This window comes from Hyla sarda, chromosome 7 (genome assembly GCF_029499605.1).
Source record: "Hyla sarda isolate aHylSar1 chromosome 7, aHylSar1.hap1, whole genome shotgun sequence".
Taxonomy (NCBI): Eukaryota; Metazoa; Chordata; class Amphibia; order Anura; family Hylidae; genus Hyla; species Hyla sarda.
In genome coordinates this window covers 85,689,829-85,716,156 of record NC_079195.1, presented here as the reverse complement: position 1 = coordinate 85,716,156, position 26,328 = coordinate 85,689,829, and the positions used below count along the sequence as shown (strand labels likewise).

The 26,328-nt window shown below is 39.9% G+C and overlaps 1 protein-coding gene across 4 annotated transcripts in view; it reads right to left on the bottom strand.

The window, feature by feature from the left end:
• The window catches only part of ANK3 (ankyrin 3), a 332,095-nt gene that overhangs the window by 134,257 nt on the left and 171,510 nt on the right, over positions 1 to 26,328 (bottom strand). For all 4 annotated transcript variants that reach the window (XM_056529886.1, XM_056529883.1, XM_056529885.1 and 1 more), the window contains 10 exons: positions 23,832 to 23,930; positions 23,314 to 23,412; positions 19,495 to 19,593; positions 18,274 to 18,471; positions 17,117 to 17,215; positions 15,168 to 15,266; positions 10,369 to 10,566; positions 5,284 to 5,382; positions 3,516 to 3,614; positions 2,375 to 2,473 (listed from right to left, as the gene is read on the bottom strand). In XM_056529886.1, the coding sequence (XP_056385861.1) occupies positions 2,375 to 2,473; positions 3,516 to 3,614; positions 5,284 to 5,382; positions 10,369 to 10,566; positions 15,168 to 15,266; positions 17,117 to 17,215; positions 18,274 to 18,471; positions 19,495 to 19,593; positions 23,314 to 23,412; positions 23,832 to 23,930 (1,188 nt within the window). The remainder of the gene's footprint in view (positions 1 to 2,374; positions 2,474 to 3,515; positions 3,615 to 5,283; positions 5,383 to 10,368; positions 10,567 to 15,167; positions 15,267 to 17,116; positions 17,216 to 18,273; positions 18,472 to 19,494; positions 19,594 to 23,313; positions 23,413 to 23,831; positions 23,931 to 26,328) is intronic.

Genomic DNA, 26,328 nt, shown 5'->3' with positions numbered 1-26,328 from the left:
CCCCTTCGTGACGTCTCGCCCGCCCCCTCGTGACGTCACGCCCGCCCCCTCTACCAAAGTCTATGGGAAGGGGCTGTGACAGAGGTCGCGCCCCCTTCCCATAGACTTTCGTTGAGGGGGCGGGCGAGACGTCACGAAGGGGCCGGGCGTGACGTCACGCACGGCGGCTGCGAACACGGAAGCCCACACACAGCGTTCGGAGTAATGAACTTCCAGACGCTGTGAACGGAGCTCCGAACTGCGCACAACCCCTTTAACGGGTACCCCAAGCCTTATGTTACTTTGAGACACACATTTAATTCTGTACATATTATTTCTTATAATATATTTTACCATATTCTGTCCAATGAATAAATAAATAAATTAATGAATAAATATAATACAGATCAACCACTTTCAGTACCCTAAAAAGGCTTTCTTGTTATCCACGTGAAACTGTTTTATATGTCTAATGTTTGTCAAATAAAATCCAGGCTTAAAAGTATGAAACTGGGACAAGTTTTGGTATATTGTGATATGCACTTCTGAATAAACACCAATTTAACATTTCTGGCGCTATGTCAGATTGTTCTAGCATTGTCCTGTAGCTGACTTAACAGAAAGGAACAGCGCAATGAGCATTTATGGGAAGAGGAGACATCCAGGGAAGAATACAGAGAAAGTAAAAGTAAAGCAGTTGTACTACATGACAACCTTCAAGGGAATCTGTCAGCTGTATATGCTGCAGACACCATTGGATAGCTGTTAGGGTATTAAAGCAAACTCTGTCTTTACGGGAGCTGATGGGGTTACCAAACATAATACATTTCCTTTTTATTTCTCTGCCAAGTGTCAAGGAGGCGGTGTCAAACTGCTCAAGTGCCAAAGCCTGGCACTCCTCCTTGCTCACCGTCATCTTCCAGCCCCTACTTGACTAACATGTACATGCAGGGCTCTGTACATCAGTCTACAAGGGGCTGGGAGAAGAAGGTGAGCGACATTTGGGTGACACGCCTCCTTGACAATTGGCTGAAAAATAGAAAGGAAATTCTGATGACCACCATCACTTTCGGGAGAGGTACATTAGTTTTTATACCCTAACAGTTATCCATTGGGGTCTGCAGCACTCAGTAGCAAATAAATCTGAGAGATTACCTTTTAGGACAACTTAAATGGGAACTGACATATGATAAATCAGGTAAAATAAATAAGATTTGTAATTGTATTTCAATATACAAAATATATATATTTTTATGCCACATTCATGGCCTTATAAATCTGGCCACTAGGGGGCTTCATTCTGGTCCAGACCACATTCCGTCTGCTGAAAAGCACAGACTTTGGTCTCCTGCTGGACTGGCAGGAGACCAAACTCAGGTTGTACAGTCTGGCCATAGGCAGTGAACAGCACTCGCTCTCCCTGTTTCATACACAGGCAGAGAGCGAGTGCTATTCACTGCCTATGGCCAGACCGCATGTCCTGAGTTTAATCTCCTGCCAGTCAAGCAGGAGACCAAATTATGGGCTTTTGAGCAGATGGAATGCAGTCTGGACCAGAAGGGAGACCCCTAGTGGCCAGATTTATAAGGCCATGAAAGTGACATAAAAATACTTTTATTTACAGGGAGTAAATTACAGATCTTATTATTTTACTTGCTGCATCATATGAAAAAACATAATTTTAATGATAGTGCCCATATAAGTACTGTATTTGAGAAGGCATGACAATTTGATGACTCCACACTCAGGATAGGCCATCAATTCCAGTTGGGGTGTCGACACCGGGCACCCCTGTTTCCCAGAGCTTTGGCACTAGCATATGGAATAGAGCCAGAAGCAGACAGCTCCATACGTTGTGTAATGTCCAAGTAGTGTTACGTCAGCGGAAGCAGTAAAAGCATGGTCATTACACAACGCATGGAGCTGTCTGCTTCTGACTCGTTCACTGTAAATGTTGGTGCCAAGGCTCTGCCAAACAACTGATTGGTGAGTCGCCAGGGGTCAGCACCTCACTGGTCTGGTATTGATGACTTATCCTGAAGATAGGTCAACAATATATTTTCCAGGAAAACTCTTAAAGTTTAATGAATTTATCAGTAGGCTTTGAGTTCCCCAGACTGATAACTGTAGGCAGTCAGAATTTTTTTTTTTTTTTTTTTGGTTATATTTATGAAAAGGATTTGGAGCTCTGGATAGGAAAAAGGATATATAAAGAAATTAAACAACATTAAATGTTGCATCTACTTAGGTATAAAAAAAAACACAAAATGGTGTTCAAAGGTAGGCATTTGTTTTACCCGATATAACATGGAAAACAAGAAAAAACTAAACAAAATAAGTAATGTGTATAATGTGTAAAAAGCTACTTATGTGGATTGTAAAAGATTCCACTTACCACAGTGACTTCATTGGGGGAGGCACCATGCTGAAGCAATACGTTGATGATATGGGTATGTCCCTGCTGAGCAGCCTGATGTAAAGGAGTGTATCCGTTCTGGTGAAAGAACATAACATGAATCATCTAAAAAGGAAAAATACTCCAAAAGAAAGGAATGCAAACAGAACAGAGGGGGTAATGTGTAAAGATCATAATCTTCATAGGATGAGGTCGAATGTTATAAATATTACGGATGTAATAAATGTGAGTGATGTTATAAGATACAGTAAGTATCTCAAATGCTACGCAATATTATAAAATAGGTTCTTAAAGGGAATGTATCACTTAACTGTTGATAACAGGGAGATACTGAAACACTTAGGCCCGGATTTATCAAACTGTGTGAGAGAAAAAATAGACTGATTTTCCCACAGCAACCAATCACAACTCAGCTAAGGAGCTCTGGTAAAGTGAAAGCTGAGCTGTGATTGGTCGCTGTGGGGAAATCACTCTATTTTTTCTCTCACACAGTTTGATAAATCTGGGACATTCTTTTTTTCTAATCTGTTTCTATAATTTTTTTTTTTTTACTGTAATGCTTTTTATTTATTTTATCATGTACATTATTGTGGGGGCAGCCATCTTGCCTTAACTGTGTTTAACAGCATTTAGAGATATGTTTTATAGCAAGCCCCAAATGACAATAGACTGAAGTTGTGCTTGACATCAATGGCAAAGATGTCTGTGTGTGTGTTCAGTGACCTTTTTTTGCAAAAGGACATTCTAGATTGAGGGGGAGGCTGATCTGTGAGCAATAGCTATTGCCTGTACCTCTGTTATCTATATACCCGGGGTCACCTTTCACTGTACTCCTGTCTGTGATGATAAGGAGGAAGCTGCTTGGAAATTCGGGAGGCAGGAAATGAATTAGTGCGACCGAATACACATCCTAAACTAAAGCCTAATCCGCAGCATAGAAGGTAAAAATCTTCGGTAGAAATCTGAAGGTATGCTTTTAATTTCTGCCATGGATTGTGCTTTGACATTCCGAACAGAAAAGTCCAGTGTGTGAACATATTCTTAGACAAAGCCTTGTAAACTCTGCAGTCCGGGGCTTCTTCTCCACAAAGTACTTTACTGTATTAAATATAGAACCCACCTTGGTTTTGGCATTGACTTTGGCACCATGCTGCAGCAGGAAGTTCACCATTTTAATGTTCCCATAGTGGCTGGCTACATGAAGAGGAGTGTATAACATCTGTAGAAAATCATTACAGAAAAGATCAGGGATTATTCGAACCTCCATTCATATCTGCATTCTGGATTATATTTCTTCTTGGTTTTCCTTTTCCATGTGTTCCTTGGGCATATATACTTTGTTTTTAACACTATTGTATTTCTTACCCCCTCCCACCATTGTACTCTTTTCTGTAATGTTGTGTGGTAGTTATTAGGAAAAGACAAATATAAGGCTGTTTAATTATTAACCATGTAAACTTATACCCATTGTCTTCCGACAAATCAATAGTATACCATTCATGGTAACAGGGACTTTATCTACTACTGAAACTGCTGTTTGTACAAGTGAGAGCTGTATTAGATGGGTGAATATTGGCCAAACTGATAATAATAATTACTTTGTGTAATAGCCCCAGAATTATGCGTGATTGAAAATCATTGTTTGACAGAAGCATCAATCTCCCAGTCAAAGTGAATGGCTACCAAAGTGATCCAGCGATGGTACGGGCAGTATATCACTACCAATTATTGGTCCACTAAAGGACTCTTTAAACGAGTGGCCGTCGACTTGTACATTGGCGACTGGTGCTGTATCAGGCAATGACCTGCTGGTCTAATACAGCTCTAACGCTAGGTGAACTCTGTATTTGTGCACTACATTTAGTCTACATGCAAAGAAATACTCCCTATGTATATGTTTAACGCAACCATACGTCACTATAGACCTGAAAAAGGGCAAAAAAGTGTCCCTTTACCCTCTGTCAGGCAGGTATATGTTAGCATACTTTCTAAAAACTGTATAGGGCAGCACAGCAGATGGTGCTTTTCTATACAGAGGACCACCAGGTATAAAACATATGCCACCAGGTATGACATCCATTGCAGGCCTACTTCAGATGTATTTATCATTAACGTATACCTGTGATGCATCCAAGGCAAGGTATACACAGCCTAATGTTGTTAATCCATATAATGCATCTTGTTACACCTTGATTTAATAATGCATGGATTGGTAATTACCCTTGTCAAGGCAATAAGTTAGGGTAAGTATTGACTAGGAAGCCTTGACATGGTTAGTGGTCAAGCCCCAGGGGGTTTGGAACACCAGATTTTTACAGTATCTGCAATATCTAGACATGAATAACTGACATGTTGTAAGATGTTGATCATTGTCTTCACTGTATAAAGTATAACCGGAAGGTAAAAATAGCAACACATCCATGTTGTTCAACCCATTTTCCTGCAAAGTTGATCAAGAAGAAGGCAAAAACCCTCATGAGGCAAAAGCCAATTCTTCCCCACCCATAACTATTAACAATGAGACCAGGTGCTCTCCTTTACTTTAAAGGTCATCATGTAACTAGGCAGTGGCAACAATGAAAGAAGATATTTACATGAATATTTAGCATTTTCCATGAACATTTTTGTTAATATTCATCACAATTATATGAATATATTCAAACAACAACAAGCTAACCTTTTTCTGGAAAATTAGTTGCTTTACATTTCCATGATGCAAAGGATATTATAGCCTACTTTACATGAAAACTAAAACTAAACAATATTTTATGGAACTGTCATTATATTGAAATGTTCCCTTCCCACAGAAACTTCTTATAAACAAGGTCAGACATATATAATCTTTTCTAGTATACAGAACACAAATCATAGATACTTTAAGCAAATACCTTAGTTGTAGAGTCGGTGACTGTTCCATTGTTGAGGAGAACTTGGGCAACACCGACTCTATCCTCCTGAGCTGCCAAGTGTATCGGTGTCAGTCCACTCTATAAATCATCCAAAATATCAGATTTTAGTATGTAGTTTTGCAGTGAGAGGGTGTGGCATTTGATCACTGTACTTGGTCATCTAATTAGACTGATGGTAATGGAGTTTAGCCCGGTAAATTAATTAGACTCATAAGTGTATCGAGGTCAGTTCACATTTTGTGAAGTTTTGATGCATTTTACTATTTAAAGTGCATTTTATATAGATATCTTTTAAGACTTCAAAAGACTGACCAGGGTTACAATCTTTCAGTAAGGAACTTTCTGTTGAGAATATCTTACTTCCCAAGCTCAAAAGTAAAAAAAATCCAAATGTCTTTCCTATAGTAGTACAGTCAGGTGTGTCAGTGTTTTTTTGGGTGACATAAACTGGAGGTCTAAATAAAAATTGAGGCTAGGGCTACATAGAAATCGCAATGTCGTAATGCAACTGATGACTCTTTATATGGTCCTGTTGCAACCAGTAACATGATGTGACTGTAATACAACAGTAACCCAAAATCACAGGTCGCAAGTTGCACCCAACATTGCCAACACTGACCTCAATGTAAATTGCAAAAAAAACAAAGTCACACAACAGCAGAGTTTCAGACAATTTTTACATTTGATGCAAAGTGCTGTTACCCTAGCCTTGGGGCTAAAATATGCTACAAAATATGTAAGCGCATATAAAAAATCATACATCAGAGAATATACAATATATATATATATATATATATATATATATATAAACATATATATATATATATATATATATATATATATAAAGTCCGTTAGCACTCGGGGGTCTTTCTGGGTAAGGAATATGCAAAGCAGCTAATCACACCACCTTCTCAGGTAGCATGCCCTAAGATCAGCTCTGGCTCCAGTTACAAAGTCTCAGAAACTGATTGCCATAAATCAGTTTCTGAGACTTCGTAAGTGGAGCCAGAGCTGATCTTAGAGCATGCTACCTGAGAAGGTGGTGTGATGAGCTGCTTTGCATATTCCTTACCCAGAAAGCCAGCGGAGTGCTAATGGACTTTTTGAATCTCCGTTCTTCCATGGAAGCAGTGCTCCTCCCTAAGGGTGCGTTCACACGCTAGTAACTAGCAATGGGTTTCCCGCTGCGGGAAACCCACTGAGAGTTACGCTACCACTCACTTGAATGGGTCCGCAGACAGTCCGCAAATCTGACACTATTGTGGACTGTCTGTGGACCCATTTAAATCAATGGTAGCGTAACTCGCAGCGGGATTCCCACAGCGGGAAACCCGCTGCTAGTAATAGCGTGTGAATGCACCCTTAAGAGAATCCTTGCCCCTTTTAGCTAGTCACAGGCCTCTTCCCACAGCCAAGCCAGAACACCCTGCTCTGTACAGACGGGGGGGGGGCAAGCACTGTCTGCAGATGGGTCTTCTTCCCTTCTGTGGAGAATTCTGGCTTGGCATAAATCCCAACCAGTTTCTGAGACTTTGTAACTGGAGCCAGAGCGGATGTTAGGGCACGCTACCCGAGAAGGTGGTGTGATGAGTTACTTTGCATATATATATATATATATATATATATATATATATATATATATATATTTCCGATAATATTTCAACAATATATATATGAAAATATAAATTCAGCATTGCCTGAAGTTACTGTAGTTCTCTACAACTGAAACAAATGCTATCTGGCACTTTTTAAGCAGTGGCAGCCATTTCAGCATCATTACCATTCTCTGACAGGAAAACATATGTAAGGCCCCTTTCACACTGCCGGTATGACCCGTCAAATACGGCCGGCAAACTCCCTTTTTTATGTTTCTTGCAGTTTGATGGCAGTAATTTTGATGGGTCATAACGGCCAATAACTCATTTTAGAGATGGATGCAGAGGATAGGTGAAACACCAACCTTTTATGTTCAATAATTATCCAACGCTGTGAAACATTGAGTCAGAACTGGATACAATTTTCTTAGTATACCTTTTATGATTCTGTTTTTTATTCTATCTATTTATATTGATAGTATTATTTGTTACCTTTCTATGTTGTAAATTTGAAAACCCAATAAAAATATTTGAAATATATAACAGCCAATAACAAGTCCCGATGGACCCCATTATAGTCAATGGGGTCCATCGGGTGCCGTTATTTTTGGAGAGAAAATCCGGAGAAAAAGACGGTGCAAGCACTATTTTTTCTCCTGCTTTTGTCGATACTAAAATAACTGGCTTCACATTGCCAGAGACAACCGGTAGTGTGAATGTAGCCTTAGGGTACGTTCTCACGGGCGGATTTTCACAGCGTATTTAGCTGCGGATCCGCTGGTGAAGGCCCCGCTGTATGCTGGCTTTATATGTGCCTGCTGGTAGCGGCAATAGGCCGCTACGAGCAGACACAGTGCAGCGATGTGCGTAGCTTACTCGCACATCGTGGCCGCTCTCCCTGCACTAAGCTAGGCAGAGAGCTCCCACCCTGTTTCCCTGAAAATAAACCCTACCCCGAAAGTAAGCCCTAGCAGGATTATCAGGGTGGGCTGCAATATAAGCCCTACCCCAAAAATAAGACCTAGGCCAGGGGCAATCAACTGGCAGACCGCGGTCCAGATAATGCCTGCAGACTTCCCAACGCCCCCCCCCCCACCCTTTGGCTGGTCCCACGGCAAGTTACCGTAATTGACGCTGTCGCTTTAATACGTCCGCTCGTATGCACGGCCGACGTCATGGACGTGTCCCTGCCCCCAGCTGCTAAGCAACAGAGAGCTGCAGCTTCCGTACAGTACAAGTTGCGGATGCTACCGTATGAAGGTAGGGAAGTGCTGGTCTCCGCCAAAATGTGTACCATAGTTTATTATGGCAGAGGGGTGAGGGGCACTGTAGGAGTGTGGAGGATGATGGGGGAAGGGGTGGATGGGGGGCTGTAGCAGTGTGGAGGATGGGGGGCTGTAGGAGTGTGGAGGATGGGGGGGCTGCAGGAATGTGGAGGATGGGGGGCTGCGGGAGTGTGGAGATGGGGGGCTGTGGGAGGATGGGGGTACATACCGTAAATAAATAAATCCTACCCTGAAAATAAGCCCTAGTGTGTTTTTTGGGACTAAAATTAATATAAGACCCGGTCTTATTTTCGGAGAAACACGGTAGTATACTGTGAGTCGCACATCGCAGTGTATCTGCTGGTAGCAGCGTATTGCCGCTATGAGCAGGCACATGTAAAGCCAGCATAGAGCGGGCCTTCACCAGCGGATTTACGCTGAAAATCCGCGCATGTGAACGTACCCTTACATTTTATACTACATAGAGTTTATGAAGTGCTGCCAGACAACATGTATCCAAAATACCTGCACATAGATTATAATATTTTTCTAATATAAATGAGTATAAAGCAGCTTGAAATAGATTTAAATGAAAAACTATAGACTTAGCATGCTTAGGGGCATGGAAAGAAAAAAAAATGTAAATGTTTTGTCTGAGAAGACTTTCTTATACAGGGTTTGGAAAAGCACCAAGAACATAACATCTAGCAATGGAGAGGTTTAAGAGGTATTAATACCTGTTTAATCTGGATCATGACAATTGTGCCATGATCTTCCCCACTTAGTATATAGATGCTCTCCATTGCATGTGTTCCACAATCCTACAGTAGGACTATATTTGCTGATATAGCACAGGGGTCTCCAAACTGCAGACCTCCAGCTGTAGCAAAACTATTTTAGAGAGAACTGATATAGTGTATTAGGTGGGTGATGATGCTACTAGTCAGCTTTACTTGCTGCTGTATTGGAAAGAAATATGCTTGCATTATAGGGAAGCTTTTGTCATGCAGGGGTTTTTCCTGTCTAGGTTAAAATCTGGATATTTCTATTTTAAACTTGCAAAACACTAAGTTGGATTTTATATTGGCAGCTCTGCTATTCTGAGCTTAAGATGATGTCATGCTTTAAGTGTCACAATTGTTGCCTAAAGCGCAGGAGGATATTATTTGCCCAAGGTCTGAAGAAAGAAGCCAAACCAGAATTCTTACGGAAGGATTTCACAGGGTAATTGGAAGGTCTCCCTGCTCTTGCCGGTATTGTAGGTATTGTATTAATTAATTATAATAAACTTTTATCCAAAGCGTCGGATTCCAATATTCTTCTCACTGTGTTGATCGTAAACGCGTATAAACGTGCAACCAGCTCGCTAGTGAAGGAAGGTGATTGTGTCGCTGTGGATATTCCTGTTATGAGAACTGGACACACGGACCGAGTTCTGGCAGCAGCAGAAACCAATCTACGCCTGCGAAAGGGACCGAAAAATCATGCAACAGAAGTGGAACCGGGAACGGAGTAAACCTTCCGATCGGAAATGGTACATCCTGTAACACCGTGAGCGCGGCCTGGAGTGCAGTCCTGAAACCAGAATTCTTGGCCTCTCTGAAGACTTAAAGGAGTATTCTGGTGAAAAACATTATTTTTTTTTTTTTCATATCAACTGGCTCCAGAAAGTTAAACAGATTTGTCAATTACTTCTATTATAAAATCTTAGTCCTTCTAGTACTTATCAGCTACTGAATTTGAGTTGCTATTCTCTGTCTGACCACAGTGCTCTCTGCTGACACCATTGTCTGTCTCAGGAACTCTCCAGAGCAGGAGAGGTTTGCTATGGGGATTTGCTCCTACTCTGAGTAGGAGCAAATCCCCATAGCAAACCTCTCCTGCTCTGGACAGTTCCTGAGACAGACAGAGGTGTCAGCAGAGAGCACTGTGGTCAGACAGAAAATAACAACTCAAATTCAGTAGCTGATAAGTACTGGTAAGATTTAGATTTTTAATATAAGTAATTTACAAATCTGTTTAACTTTCTGGAGCAAGTTGATATGAAAAAAATGTTTTTTCACCGGAATACCCCTTTAAGTCTTCAGAGATTTCTTCACCACCTTCAGCCTCATTTGATAGCATTTCAGAATACCTTCCCACTAAATACAGTAAATAAATATCATCTTCTCTATTAAAGAATATTTTAGCTGTATCTTTAATACCTTGTTGCTAACATTGACGTTAGCATTTCTGGTGAGAAGCAAAGACACCATGTCCACGTGGCCCTCCTGAGCAGCTAGATGGACAGGGGCTATTCCTTGCTTGGTAATAGCGTTGGCATCAGCACCATATTCCAGTAGGGTGGTAGCTATGTCCATCTGGTTTTTCTTTGCAGCAATGTGTAGAGGAGTGTAACCATTCTACAGGGAAACAAACAATGAGTGGTGTTCATTTTGACTGTAGAGCTGAACATTAGTTAGCTAGACTATACGCATCCCAGCAGAATATTATAACATGTAACACACAACAGATTGCCCACCGCTGTTCAACATCTGCAGTACCAGCTGGCATGCCCCTGCTTTTATCCATTATCACATCAGATAAAAATACACAAATACTGATCTATAAGAACATGCTCTGTTCACATTATGGCTTGTGTTTATAACGGCCATGAAAGCCCTACAGCAGCGGTCTTCAACCTGCGGACCTCCAGATGTTGCAAAACTACAACTCCCAGCATGCCCGGACAGCCAACGGCTGTCCGGGCATGCCGGGAGTTGTAGTTTTCCAACATCTGGAGGTCCGCAGGTTGAAGACCACTGCCCTACAGGATAATTTTAAAAGGGGTACTCAGGTGGAATTTTTTTTTTTCAAAAAACAGATTTGTAAATTACTTCTATTTAAAAATCTTAATCCTTCCAGTACTTATCAGCTGCTCTATACTACAGAGAAAGTTGTATTTCCTTCTGGAGTTCTTTTAAAGGGGTATTCCAGGCAAAAACGTTTTTTTCATATATCAACTGGCTCCGGAAAGTTAAACAGATTTGTAAATTACTTCTATTAAAAAATCTTAATCCTTTCAATAGTTATTAGCTTCGGAAGTTGAGTTGCTGTTTTCTGTCTAACTGCTTTCTGATGACTCACATCCCGGGAGCTGTCCAGCTCCTATGGGGATATTCTCCCATCATGCAAGGGATATTCTCCCATCATGCACAGCTCCCGGGACGTGACATCATCATTGAGCAGTTAGACAGAAAACTTCAGAAGCTAATAACTATTGGAAGGATTAAGATTTTTTAATAGAAGTAATTTACAAATCTGTTTAACTTTCCGGAGCCAGTTGATATATATATAAAAAAGTTTTTGCCTGGAATACCCCTTTAAGTCTGACCACAGTGCTCTCTGCTGACACCTCTGTTTGTATCAGGAACTGTCCAAAGCAGCAGAGGTTTGTTATGGGGAGCACTGTGGTCAGACTGGAAAGAACTCCAGAAGGAAATACACCTTCCTCTGTAGTATACAGCAACTGATAAGTACTGGAAGGAATAAGATATTAAAATAGAAGTAATTTACAAATCTGTTGCACCAGTTCATTTGAAAAAAAAATAATTGTTTTACACTGGAGTACCTCTTTAAGGGTGTATTTACATGTACAGTATCCCATGCATATTTGATGCACAGGATATGAAGCTGCAAATGTAATTCTGTGTTTAGTCATTTAGTTTACATTAAAATCTGCAGCATAAAATCCACAACTTCAAATAGTGCACATCAAATATGTGCAGGGTACTTTATGTGTGAATACACCCTAAATTGGATCCTACTTATATTAGGGTTCTGTTATTTTTATGCTAAATACAATGCCACAAGCTACAATATTTTGGCAATTTTAAATACCCAACCTAATAATAACGATGTATACAAATAGTATAATGGTGGTTGATTATTATTATAATTTTTTTAATTTTTTTTTTACAATAGGTAATTTGTAATCCAACAAAAATTTCTTTGCAGTCTCAATATATAAGAAATGGCCTTGTGTTGTATATAGTGCCTTTTCTATCTCTTAGTATATCTGTTTTTATGTGAGTGATAACCAATACGGTTATGGTTTTACCATTTTCAAATTAAGGTGACGCAGATCATTTTTATTTAGGCTTTTTGTAGCAAATCCAGAATGAGTCCACATCGGCATGTGTTACATGTGGATTCTGTAGTGGATTTGGCTGCGGAAATACCACTGATTCCAAGCAATGTGTGAAAATCTCCTGGTTTACTGCACAAGTATGAGCTTATTACAGAATAGAAAATCCTCAGGGTACTCTCCTTTTTCACTTGCATTGTCTTGCATTGTACTATACAGATATTTGCTGTGCATCTGCAATGTGAAAAATGTCATAACTGAACCCATACAAGCTGTTTTAAAGCAACAAGACTACAAGGCCACAACTATCAACGGAAGCTATAAATAAGGCCAGTTTTTTTTTTTTTTTTTTTTTTTTTTTTTTTTAAGGGGTTATCCAGGAATAGAAAAACAGAGCTAATTTCTTTAATGTCTTCAAAAAAATAGCACCACCTCTGTCCTCAGGTTGTGTGTGATATTATATCTTGGCTCCATTCACTTCAATGGAACTGAGCTGCAATACCTCACACATCCTGAGGAAGGTGTGGTGCTGTTTATTGCAGAAATCAGCTCTGTTTCTCTCATCCTAAAAATCCCTTTTAGCAGAAAATAATCTGCTTTTTCTAAAATAACACCATTACACTTGTAGGTGGGCTATATTTGCTTGTGCAGTTTATCCCCATTTACTTGAATAGGCATGAGCTCCCATACTGCTTTAGGACAAGGGTGGAATGATTTTTGGAAATATAGCAGACAAATTTTTTTACCACGAAAAAACTTCTTTAACTTTAGAAGACGGTGGTCATAAAGTGTTAAAATTAAAGTACAAGTCTCCTGTCCTTCTGCCTGTACCCAATACATATCTGCACTCTATATATAACACTTTGTTATCATGCTGTCTATTTACTCCTTCCATTTAAAGGTCAGCATGGACACTCTCTTCCCTTGAGCAGATATCAGATTTGCATGCTACAGCCCACAGACCATGTTTTACAGATGTCTAATGCCAAATGGATTCCTGTTTTATTAGTCACCACCTACTGTCCATAAGGGTATGATGGCTTAATTGGATGTCTTAGTATAATGACACATTGCGTTGCTCACAAAGAGTCCGTTTACTGGTACAGAATCCTAAAACTGGGAACTAGGATGGGAAAGTCCATCTATATCAGGTATATAAATAGCTTTACACATAGAGCAATACACATAATACACTTCCTTCAATGTGCTTTATGAGAGTAGATAATAAGGGGTCTTCTTTATGGCAGAAACAGCACCAGTCTTGTTTGCTATTGCAGCTCAGTGCTATTCATCTGAATGGGGCTTAGGTAACATAGCCCTTAGCTAAGACAAGCACTGTTTCTGTGAAAAAATAATTTTTTTTGCCTGATATCAAAAATTGTTTTTGGAGTATATGAGGTTACCTTCCAAATATGACAATGGGTTGCTTTAGGCTAGTGGTCTGGACTAAGCAGAACTACATTTTCTTCAACGACAGTCATTTTAAAGGACCAACACAGAACTATTGAGTAACATGAATATATCCTAGTAAAAACTCTTTAGGGTTCCCACGGGTGAATTACCCACGAGTTTCCTGCTGCAGGGATGAGCTACAGCGAGTGTTCTGTGCCTGGTTTTCCGAACGCTGTGTTAGATAATTCTGAACGTTGTTTGAGCGCTGCTGGGTCGGCCAAGCCCCCCACCCCCCAATGATGTCAGGCCACGTTCCCTCAATGCAAGTCTATGGGAGGGGGCATGACGCCCCCTCCCATAGACTTGCATTGAGGGGGCATAGCCTGATGTCACGAGGGGGCGTGGCCGACCTCCGCAGCATGCGCCCAGCGTACGGAACTAAATGTTCCAAACGCAGCTGGAATACTGGCCAGTGGAGAATCCCTTTAAGTGCATGCAGCAGCTTCCCATTGTCTTTATTAGGATTCTGCTCCACTGTGCACACTGCTGAATTTTGCAGAAGAAATTAAAATTCTGGACTCCACCAAATGAATGAACATGTTCATTCTTTCGATCAGCATTCCGCTTGGACTCAGGGGGGCAATGGGGCAATTTCCCTAGTCAAATTCGGGACATCCCTGTGTCCCAAAAGATATTTTCGGGACACAAGGATGTCCCGGTTACCTTTCTGCGGCCCCGTGTTATCTTTAAAAATGCCCCATGAGGGAGGTAGCACACCCAGGGATGTCACTGACATCCCTTGCGTGCGCCCAGAGGAACAGAGCAGAGCAGCGAGGACACGCGCATGGTAAGTTTCCTGCGGCATGTCATCTTCGGTACTCCGACTGACCTATAGGCCATAGCAGTAGATCATGACCCCTGACTGGAGGAGCGGTGGTCGGAGCACTGAGGTGGGGCAGTACAAAGACATACAGCCTCCAGCCATACACTGTATATGGCTGAAGGCTGTATGTCTGTGGGGGCTACTGCCTACCTAATGTGGGGGAACTAGAACCTAATGCGGGGGAACTATACTGCCTACCTAATGTGGGGGAACTAGAACCTAATGCGGGGGAACTATACTGCCAACCTAATGTGGGGGAACTATACTGCCAGCCTAATGTGGGGGGAACTATACTGCCTACCTAATGTGGGGGAACTATACTGCCTACCTAATGTGGGGGAACTATACTGCCAACCTAATGTGGGGGTAACTATTCTGCCAGCCTAATGTGGGGGGTAACTATTCTGCCAGCCGAATGTGGGGTGGAACAATATATTGCTGCCGTGTATGATATTAGTAGACCATGGTGCATTGTTACATGTAAAACAGTCATTGTCATTTTGGTAACACAGTTTGATGAATAGTAAAACATTTAACTCATCTGATGACCTTCACAGGAATATTATACTCTATCATGCATATATGATGTAAGGAGGTTTTACCTTTGCAGCTCCGTGAGGTGATGCACCTTTATCCAACAGTAACAACGCCACTTTCTGGTTATCATAATGTGCCGCAACATGCAGTGGAGTTAGTCCGCTCTAAAGACATGCAGAAATAACCAAGATCACACAACATGTCATTGAGGAAATCAGTGATAAGTATACTTCCTATTCTGCCCAATTGGAGGATAATGGAATGTGAGTCATCTCCGTATGTTAGTTGTTAACCATAAAATCATGGAAAATTAATTTTAAATAATCCTATTATACGGATATTATGTAACATAGTTTAGAGGAAGAGTAAGACTCAGTTCGCATCTTGCTGCACCCAGCATAATCCATATTGGCATATGCTTGGTTGCCATACCTTATTGTATAGAAAGTGCACAGAGGAAAAGAAAAAGAAAAATGTAATACAATGGAAAAGGTTTTAATTTTTTTTACAATGGGATATGTCATGGTCTTCTATCGGGAAGTCCTCCCAATGTATGCCTTTAGCATACCCTCAAAATAAAATGTGAACAGAGTCTGAGTCTTTTTAGCATACATGCTACATGAGCATGTGTCCATATGGGTAAAGAGTAGAGGATGGTGTTGGATTATTCATACCATAGTGCAAAGCAATGGCAACAAACATGACTTAAAATGGTTGTTCAGGATTAGAAAAGATAGCTGCTATCTTCCAAAAACAGCATCCTAAGGCTGTGTTCACAAAAAATGTCACAAAATGAATATGTACTTAGTTTAGTATTTTACTGTAGACTGTACTGTAACATCTGATAGAAGTGTTTTTGGCCAATAAAAATTCACACAAAAAAGGCCCCAAAAAAGTAAGTTGTGTGAAACCTGTTTAATGTGAATTCTGGGTATGTTTGACTTGCGTTCTTTATTCAAATATTGGTCAACAATTGCTTTTATTGGGACTATCAGTAAGGATGCTTTTATTCGTACCATTGTGATGCAGTTTTGAAGGCCAGATGTAGGAGTGGGTTAAAAAAAAAAAAGATCAAAGTGTAAAAAATAAAAAAACTGCACAAAATGAATGCTAATAGTTATAGTTACTAGAGCTTGCGGAACCCTGGTTGGGAGACACTGACATAAAAGGAGAGTTAATAACTGCTCCACTGTTCCTCTGCACAAGGTTTGAGTATTTAGAAGCCGTCCATCAGAGGTTGTCTACAGTCAGGTCACATGCTGGTGGTGGTCTATCACTTTTAGAGTAATTCATAAATATACAATTGGTCTTTACTTATGACTTGGTTTGTGCGCAATAATAAAAGGTGAATTTACAATTCCAATAAAGGAGACATGTTCTGCATATCAAAAGTGTGGTCCTTCATTGTCATACTGTCATGTCCAAGGAAGCACATGGCAGCACTGGATGTCCGGCAATCTTTAAACGGGTTCTCCACTGCTCAGCGTTTGGAACAAACTGTTGCGAACGCTGGAGCCGGTGCCGGGAGCTTGTTACAACATAGCCCCCCCCCCCCCCTCATGTTGTCACACCCCGCCCCCTCAATGCAAGTCTATGCATTGAGGGGGTGGGGCATGATGTCATGAGGGGTTGGGGCTATGACATCACAAGCTCCCGGCACCGGCTCCAGCGTTCGCAACAGTTCCAAACGCTGAGCAGCGGAGTACCCCTTTAAGGCTTATAAAATGTCCTTCACTAGTTAAGCTAGGTTCACACTTAAAAAGTTTCGGATAGAAAAAATCCGCTGCTGAGATTCCATAGTGCGCACTATGCAGTGGCCTCTCATTGCCTCCAATAGGATTCTGTTGCACCACTTTTACTAAGTGGAAGTGGAATTCCGGTCAGAAATTCCGTAGTGTGAACTCAGCCTTATTATTGCAGATATTGTCTACACTTGTAATTCTATTGGCTGGTAACTATTTTAATTACTGTGCAACTGACTTAGTCATGTAAACTACCCTTTGCCCTTACTTACCTTTCCAGCTGCATCTGGGGATGCATTTTTCTCCAAAAGCAACTTGGCTACTTCAAGCTTTCCATATTTTGCAGCAACGTGAAGAGGAGTAAATCCTTTCTGTAAATATAGATTTACAAGCAGTCAGACAGGTTTTGCTTCTTCATCCACTGTATCTTCTTTTTTCCATTTAATATTTTCCCGTAGTTTATTTACCTTTATAATGACTGAGTTACAGACAGTTTACTTCTCCAAATAGTGTTCTTTAATACAACATAACATAACCCACTGGAACCCTAACAGTGGCTCATAAACCTGCTGGTAGCATATATGCAGTATTCATAAGACATCATATGAAACAATACACTAATGGTTAAATAAGGTTTAAAGGGGTACTCCGGTGGAAAACTATTTGTATTTAAAACAACTGGTGCCAGAAAGTTACACAGATTTATAAATGACTTCAATTAAAAAATCAGCTGACACCTCTGTCCATGTCAGGAACCTTCCAGAGCTGGAGAGGTTTGCTATAGGGAATTGTTCCTGCTCTGGACAGCTCCTGACATGGACAGAGGTGTCAGCAGAGGGCACTGTGGTCAAACAGAAAAGAACTATACAACTTCATGTGGATCATACAGCAGCTAATAAGTACTGGAATTTTTTTTTTTTTAATAGAAGTCATTTACAAATCTGTTTAGCTTTCTGTCACCAGCTGATTAGAGAGTACCCCTTTAAAAGCCATCAGCCATAACACTATCTAGCAATAGGGAAAACTATACCAATCAATGAATGGGGTGCCTGATTTTAAATCAATAGATACTCATAATTTCCATGTTGCTGGGAAATCATTGGGAATTTTTTTTTTACCATTCACACCAGGTGATTATATCATTGGTGACTTGTAGATCGGATTGAAGGGAATATCTGTATGCATAAATGTGCTATTATGTATCTGGAGGACAGAACAACTGGCTACCTGTTGGTTGACCATTCCAGTTTTTTTTTTAATATCGAGCGACTTGTCTGATATTTATCAATATGGCTATATAGTACATTAAAAGATGTGTGGTTTCTCAGCAACCACGAGAGTTGATTTCTATGAAAATCTATTAAAACTGTACAGCACATTTAAAAAAAAAAAATAAGTATCACATAGTATAAGACGTCCATTAACTTACCTTTGTGACTATTGCATATGTTGCCCCATGATCTAGTAGCACAGAGGCTACATCATCATGCCCTTCTCTGGCAGCCAGGTGAAGTGGAGTGTAACCAGATGTTGTAGAGGCATCTGGGCATGCCCCTTGCTTGAGTAACTGCTGAACTATGTCTGCCTTTCCAAGACGGGCTGCTATGTGCAGAGGTGTTTGGTCATCCTAGGAACAAATACAGACAATGGTTTTTTTTAAACATTTTGGGATATACCTTGGGGGAAAAAAAAGAAATGTTTTAACGTGTTGGGGTATACCTTGGAACCGTGTGCCCATTGCCTGCATATAGTAAAAACTAGATTGGGTTAAGTTCCACTTAAAGGGGTTTTCCCATCTCATAAGGTCATGGCATATCTCTAGGATGGTGGCCAATAGAGATGAGCGAATTTACAGTAAATTCGATTCGTCACAAACTTCTCCACTCGGCAGTTGATGACTTTTCCTGCATAAATTAGTTCAGCTTTCCGGGGCCCTGGTGGGCTGGAAAAGGTGGATACAGTCCTAGGAGACTCTTTCCTAGGACTGTATCCACCTTTTCCAGCCCACCGGAGCACCTGAAGTCTGAACTAATTTACGCAGGAAAAGTCATCAACTACCGAGCGGAGAAGTTCGTGACGAATCGAATTTACTGTAAGTTCGCTCATCTCTAGTGGCCAACTACTGATATAAAAAGGTAAAACAATGAAGGAGATATAGATTTACAACAGTTCTGTAACCCCTTATTCGCCTGATCATTGTGCAGGAAGGAGGTGAGCTGTAACCATCACCAATTGTGAACGGTGGGATCTTCTGTTATCTGTATATAGAAGTCTCCTTGTATTGTTTAATTTAAAAAAAATTGAGATTACAATCAAGGAATTGTTTAAAAAAAAAAATCACCAATAGGACACACCCCCTTTAAAAAAGTGGCATAGATTCTATTCTTCTTCCCTCTATTCCTTGATTCCACTTTACGTATTAGCCCATTGTTTTATTTCATATCTGTCATTATATAAGCATTTAACTTTAAAAAAAACTATTACAGTTTACAGTATATATTTTTGACAGTCCCGCATCAATGTATAATTATGTACATTTATATATATTTCCCCTTAGTATGAATCTCATGCTTACTTTACTAACCCAACACATATAAAGGCATCCTTGTGATCAATCAGAAATACTCATATATATTACTAAACTGCTTACCTTTGCTTTAGCTTCTACCTGAGCTCCATTTTGCAAAAGGTATCGGACAACTTCAGACTGACCAGCTCTGGCGGCCATATGGAGCGCCGTTTCCCCCCTCTAGAATATTGAAGAAATAAAGCGAGTTACTGCCACAAGCAACTAACATTAAACTTTACACACATGCTCAGCAAGGAACAGATATCATGTTCAACACGACAAACCACTGCGCATATGTTAAATAACAGGTTTAACTTTTAAGCACTTAAAAAAAAAAAAACTCATTTAGCTCTTATACTACACATGTAAAATATATTTGGATATTTATATATAGAAACTTAGGAGGGAATTTATGATTAGTGCAGATTTTTTCGCAAAACAAAATCTGTTGTGCAACTGTGTCGTTTTTCCAGTTGTACATAATTTACTACGTTGCACGTCACCTAAAAATTGGCACAAAAATTATTTTTGAGAAACTGATAAATTCAGCACACCAACCAGTGCATCTGCTAAACATGCCCCCTGGAAGCACAACAAGAAAAATTATGAAGCCAGCGCAGACAACAAATATAATAGTGCAAAGTCAGATGATAATTTTGGTGCAAGTCAAAGCGCAAAATAAAAATAAGCTTCAAATGCAATTTTGCAGTTGCACGCTAGTTGATAAATTCCCCCTTTAGTTTCTATTACATGATGAAACAACACTTGTGATAAGAAATAGGATATATGTATACTAAACCAAAACCAAGGTGAAAAATTTTAATGTGCAAAAACGTTAGAAGCAAAAAACCTGCAGTACCAGCTATGGCCACCAGAGACTTTGATTTGAACTATATAACAAGAAAACAATACTACTACTACTACTACTACTACTAATAATAATAATAATAGTAATACATTATTATTATCATTATTATTATTATAAATAACAATAATGATAACAATTCCACATCACTGTGCGTAATACATTCTTAGGGTATGTTCACACATCTGCAGATTTGATGCGCAGGATTTTCTGCTGCAGATTTCAATGTAAACTAAATGACTGAGCACAGCTTCTAATCTGCAGTTACAAATCCTGCACATCAAATCTGCGCAGGATCCTGTATGTGTGAACGTACTCTTACACAGTAAATGCAATATTATTATGCATATGTTAAAATGAGGTTTTGCATTTAACATCTTCGAAAGCATTGATTTGCCGATGATAAATTTCCAAATCTTTTTTGCTTAAGAATAAAAATTTATCAAGAGCCTGGGAACTAACTTTAATCATGGAAGAAATCTGTTCCCAGCAATTTGTTAGTCACACAGACCATATTTATGTATCTTGGAAAATAAGCAACAGCAAGGCCAATAAGTAGATTATCTTTGGTTTAACTAAGTTCTAAAATTATCCCAGGTGCATAGGACACACGAGAACACTGGGAGACACTGGGCTCTATGCAATTGGTACAATTCTTGTTGGCAAAAAAAAAAAAAAAAGATTTTAAGGGAATTTATCCCTAGATATATTCTTTTTGATAAAAGCCAGATACTGAAACTTGTTATTTTATAAGGAGATATGCTTTACAGAAAGCTCCATTGACAAAGGCAACAACAGACAGAAGCTGTCCTGTTCATATCAATGGGAAACATGTCTGGACATGCTCTGTGATCTTTAGAGAGGTCATTCCACAAGGAGGGGGAGGCTTTACTCTGAGCTTCAGCTGTTGTGAAGATCCTGTCTCATCTGTACACTAGTATCACCTTTCACTGTAATACTGCTGTAATACAGTACTGATTACTCTCAGAAGCCCCCTTCTTATCACCACAGACAAAACAGGAAGTCTCAGCTTAGTTTTAAGGTTTAATGTCCAACATTAAAACTGCAAATAGATCATTTGCTTTAAATATTGGCTTTAAAAAAATAAAATGATCCCTGATCCCTGTGTTTACCATTCCAGCCAAAAACATAAGGAACAGGTCTTTTAAAAATGATGAACTCCTTTGAAAGATTGCTATCAAATATATCTTAGGAGTTGTACAACAGGACATCATCAGGATTAAACTTGGAAATATTAATACTTAACTTTGAGTAACTCCATACAGACTCTGTGATGGAGAACAGAAGGATATTTCCCCGTGGATTCATTAGGAATCGATGATCAATGAAAAATACCTCAGTGTCTCCCTGTATTATCAGATTCACAAGGAGGTACAATATATGCCCATAGCAGGCTATGGACTCCATCACAGATTGAACACTGATCTATAATGGGGTTGTGTGAAAAATAGTTGCCTCCTAAAGTTTCCTCTACTGGTCAGAGCTGTAATAAAAAAAACTGTGTCGCAGTAGAGACGTAGAGAAACGAGTAAGGAGTGGAAAACCAAGAATTTATTTTGCTTTGTTAAATGGGATCTTTTAATTGCAAAAACCTATTCAAAGAAGGAATTGGTAAACATCATAGACCTTTCCATAATACTACATGGTAATTAGAGTCAGACGTAAAAACTTTTCATATGTTGTACATCTTGGAAAAACAAAAGTTTTTCTAATATACTTCTGTAAAAAAATCTTCACATTTTATTAAACTGCCTTTGAAAATCCCCCCACTAGGGGTCCCCATACCTCCTGGGACACTGATGAGTCCCACGGCAGTATGAGCATGTCCAAGGACTGATTGAGAAGGCTGCAGGAGGAACACAGCCTGCAATAACACTCCTGTAACAAATAGTTTTACCAATCACGTTCCTCCAGCTATTGTAAAACTACAACTACAAGCATGCCTGGACAGCGAAAGGATGTTTGGGCATGCTGGGAGTTGTAGTTTTGCAAAAGCTGTAGGCACACAGCAGAAGGCAACACTGCAGTAAAAAGTGTTATCTAAACACTGTACCTCCAACTATTCCAAAACTACAAGTCCCAGCATTACAGGACTGCCTAAGAATGACACACATGAATGACATAGAAAGATCTAAGTTATGGAGGCACCATATTGTCTCTGGTGGTATAGTACAGGCAATATCCAATAATCATTGTGTGTGTACAGCATTACATTAGAGAGGAAAGGGTTACAGAGCAGGTCTGCCAGGCTCCCAAGAGCAGTGAGTTAGCAGAGTGAGGGAGGGGGAGGAGTCAGCACAGTGCAGGCAAGCCCCCTCCCTGTGACAACATGGAAAAGACATTGAGCAGCTGTAATATGCAATTTTTTTTTAAATATCAGTGATAGAGACATAAAAAAATACATTTACATGATCAGGATGAGGTACTGAGTAACATATAATAGTTTATTTTTTGTGGGATCTAGCAGGTACGCTTTAAGCAGTGTATTGGGCATTTTTATATTCCTCAGTGTTATGATATTGCACAACCACAGGTTACTTAGTATACCATTTTGTGTAAAGGCGCATTGGAGCAGTTGATCAGGGTTAATAGTATTAACAGCCGGTTCCCTTATCTCCTTCACATCTTTTAGCCTTTTGAGTTTTAAGGGCCACTTCAGAGTATTGATGCTACATATCCCCTCTGGCGAAGGTCAAGATTATGAAACATCATACAGAGGACCTTTTGACTGTTAAAGCTCATGATTGTGACTACTTTTCCATGTTTGTGGACTCTCTTTTAGATGTTCTTCTTGCCATGGTTATGTTTCTTGAACTTACTCAAAAGAGTGCAGCAACTTTATAGTTCCTTGTTTATAAGCAAAGTATATAAAAATATGTTGTAAAAAAAAAAAACTGCAAATATAAACATCAAAATACCAGATTTTTTTTTGAGTGACTTCCAATAAAATAATAATTATTTTTGTATATAGCACACCAAAACTCTGCAGTGTTGTACACTATACAGTAACTCACCACATTGGTAGTGTTAGGTGACGCTCCATGGTGCGTTAACTGAGAAACAATATTGACATGTCCCATGAAGGCAGCAACGTGGATCGGTGTCAGGCCGGACTGTGAATGAGACATACATTCAATACAATGGGAATTTAACATTTACTAACTGTGTTATTGACAGAAGAGATTCTTGCACAAAATGTAACTGTAAAACTGAGCTACAGATGTAGCAGCCACAAAGCAATCCTTAATGGCATGTATTACCACTAATGCAGTTTACAGTCTATGTACTTAGAACGGCATTCATATACTTATTATAGAATAGTGGTGCTGCCTAAATAGTAAAATAAAAGCGTAGCTGTCAACCTAGGATGCCCACCCACCCCCAAGGACCTATGGTCTGTCTCTGTGGTACGTATGCTTTTGCTCTGAAATTCTGAAAACATAGCAAATCCAATAACAACTAAAATGTCCTCTACAACACTTTATGCTTCTCAGTAAAATTTCTGTTTCATCTGTGCCGACATAATTCTTACTTCAGTGACTGCTTGAATAGACGCCCCATGTTTCAGGAGAAGTTCCATTACTTTAATCCGGTTTTTCTTGCAGGCAATATGAAGTGGTGTGAAGCCATTCTGTTGGGCGGGAAAAGAGACCCATTAGTCACATCATATTTATAGAAACCTGTTCTTAAAACAGATACAAATCTAGACTGTTACTCTGCTTTACCAAAAAACTCAACTTTCTATAGACATCCATAGAAACGTGCAAAATTTTTATACAAACGCATCACCAAAAAATACCTATACCCTGATTTATTGATCCAAAAAGAGAAACGAATCTCTGTAAGGAAATAGCTTTTCTCATCTGATAGAAAGAAATCCTTCCTGACTCCAAATCCGGCACTCAAAATAAATCCTGTTATCAATAGCCTTTCTCTTTAAAGGGGTACTCCACTGGCCAGCGTTCGGAAGTAAATGTTCTGAAGGCTGTTTTTTGCGCTGTGGGGTCGGCCGTGCCCCTTGTGACATCCCGGCCACGCCCCCCCTCAATGCAGTGAACGCTGGCCAGTGGAGTGCCCTTTTAATCTACAGCAGCAACTATAACCTGTAATATTTTTACTCTCCAGAAATGCATCAAGCCCCCTGTTGATCTCTGTGTTCACCATGACCACTTCCTCTGGCAGACAGTTCAATTGTCTCACTGCTCTTACAGTTAAGAAACCCCATCTGTGTGGTGTAAAAACATACTTTTCTCTAAACATTCCCTTGTTAAAGATATGATCTACATTATCCTGTGATAGATTTAACATACGGTAGTTATTAGGTTGCCCTAAAACCGTAAACTTGATAATCTTTCTGGGTACTGTATTCCACACATTCCATTTAGGTTGCATTTACATCTAGGATTTGTGTATTCAACAGCTGGAACATGGCCTAAAAGTTGATTTTACAGGTTGTTCTGTATCTGCAAATATCTTTGGAAATGTGGACCCATAATATATTACTGAATGGTGGCAGTTAAAGGGGTACCCCCAGAATCTTGCACGGGGCACCCCATTTGTAATCAGTCCCTGCAGCGTGTTTGCTCTGGGTCTGATTACCGGCGACCACCGGGCCAGAGGCGTGTGACGTCACGCCTCTGCCCCCGTGTGATGTCATGCTCCACCCTTCAATGCAAGCCTACGGGAGGGGCGTGATTGCAGTCACGCCCCCTCCCGTAGGCTTGCATTGAGGGGCGGATAGTGACGGTTGTTGCCCGTAATCAGATCCGAAGCGAACACGCTCCGGGGACTGATTACAAACGGGGTAATGCATGCAAGATCCTGGACGTCCCCAGCGGCGGGACTCCTGCGATGTGTAAGCACCGGAGAACCCCTTTAAGGGGACTGAAATGTACAAGGTTTTTGTTTGGATATTTGTGGTGGGCACTATTAAGGCTCAAAAGACCACCTTAAAATGATAAAGAAAACCACTACAATATTCAAACTCATGAGATTTCTTGAACAATTGTTGACTTATGGATAACTTATTGTCACTGACCTCTAGTTGATGTACCAGAAAATGTCTACCTCTTTTGCTCTAGGCCATAGGTGCTTTAATAAGTCCAAATTAAAACAACCTATAATTTTTCATATTGTTTCTAGAGAAAACTTTTGATGCTTTTGGACTTTCCTTTGGTTTTTAAAGCTCGCATTAAGTGCTCCCAGTAGGATCACATATATAACCTCTAAAGCACGGCACTGCTTGCCTTTCTGTCACATAGTGATTTTTTTCAGTGTTTCAAGGGCAAGGATTCCCCAAGCTCAGCAAAAATAGAAATGTATAATGCTGCACGCCACTGAACTGTGCTGATGACTTGGCATGATGGCGTTGTACTCTGATCGAACTTTAATAAAAGCTTGTTGGTGAGGTAGCACGGTGTGAGGCACAAACATTTCCAAGGGTTATTTTTATACAAAATGTTTTGACAAATTCTATTGAAGTTTTAATACTTTAATTCATGAAATTAGAACCTTCAGCAAAGAGCTAATCCCCTGCAGAGCTACACATAGAGAGGTAACTGAAACACAAGTATAGCTTAAATAATGCTTTACCAACCACGTTAGTTATTTAGATGCATCTTAAAGTGAACCACCTTTTAATATCATTTGTCCTAGGTCCAATATTCTGCTCTGACTGATGTCTTAAAATATCTTTATAGTGGCTGAAGCTTTGTTATAATTTTTTTTTAATTAATTATTCTTATTCTTATTATTAATATTTTTTTATATAGAACTCCAAATCCCCTATTGTATAATTCTTAGACAGTGTAAACTTAGACTAGATAGTCTAAGAATGCACAAGGTTATAACAGTAACTCATGTTATTAAAAAATGTGGTGCATCTCTAGACTATCAAGAATAAATTTGAACCATCTACTAGTTTTTTATTGCATCTAAGCCACGTCCCCTTCCCACTTTTCGGTAAGCCACAACTCCTTGTCAAGCTAAGTGCCAATGGCCGGCATTTATCATTGTAGGTGTTAGTGGAG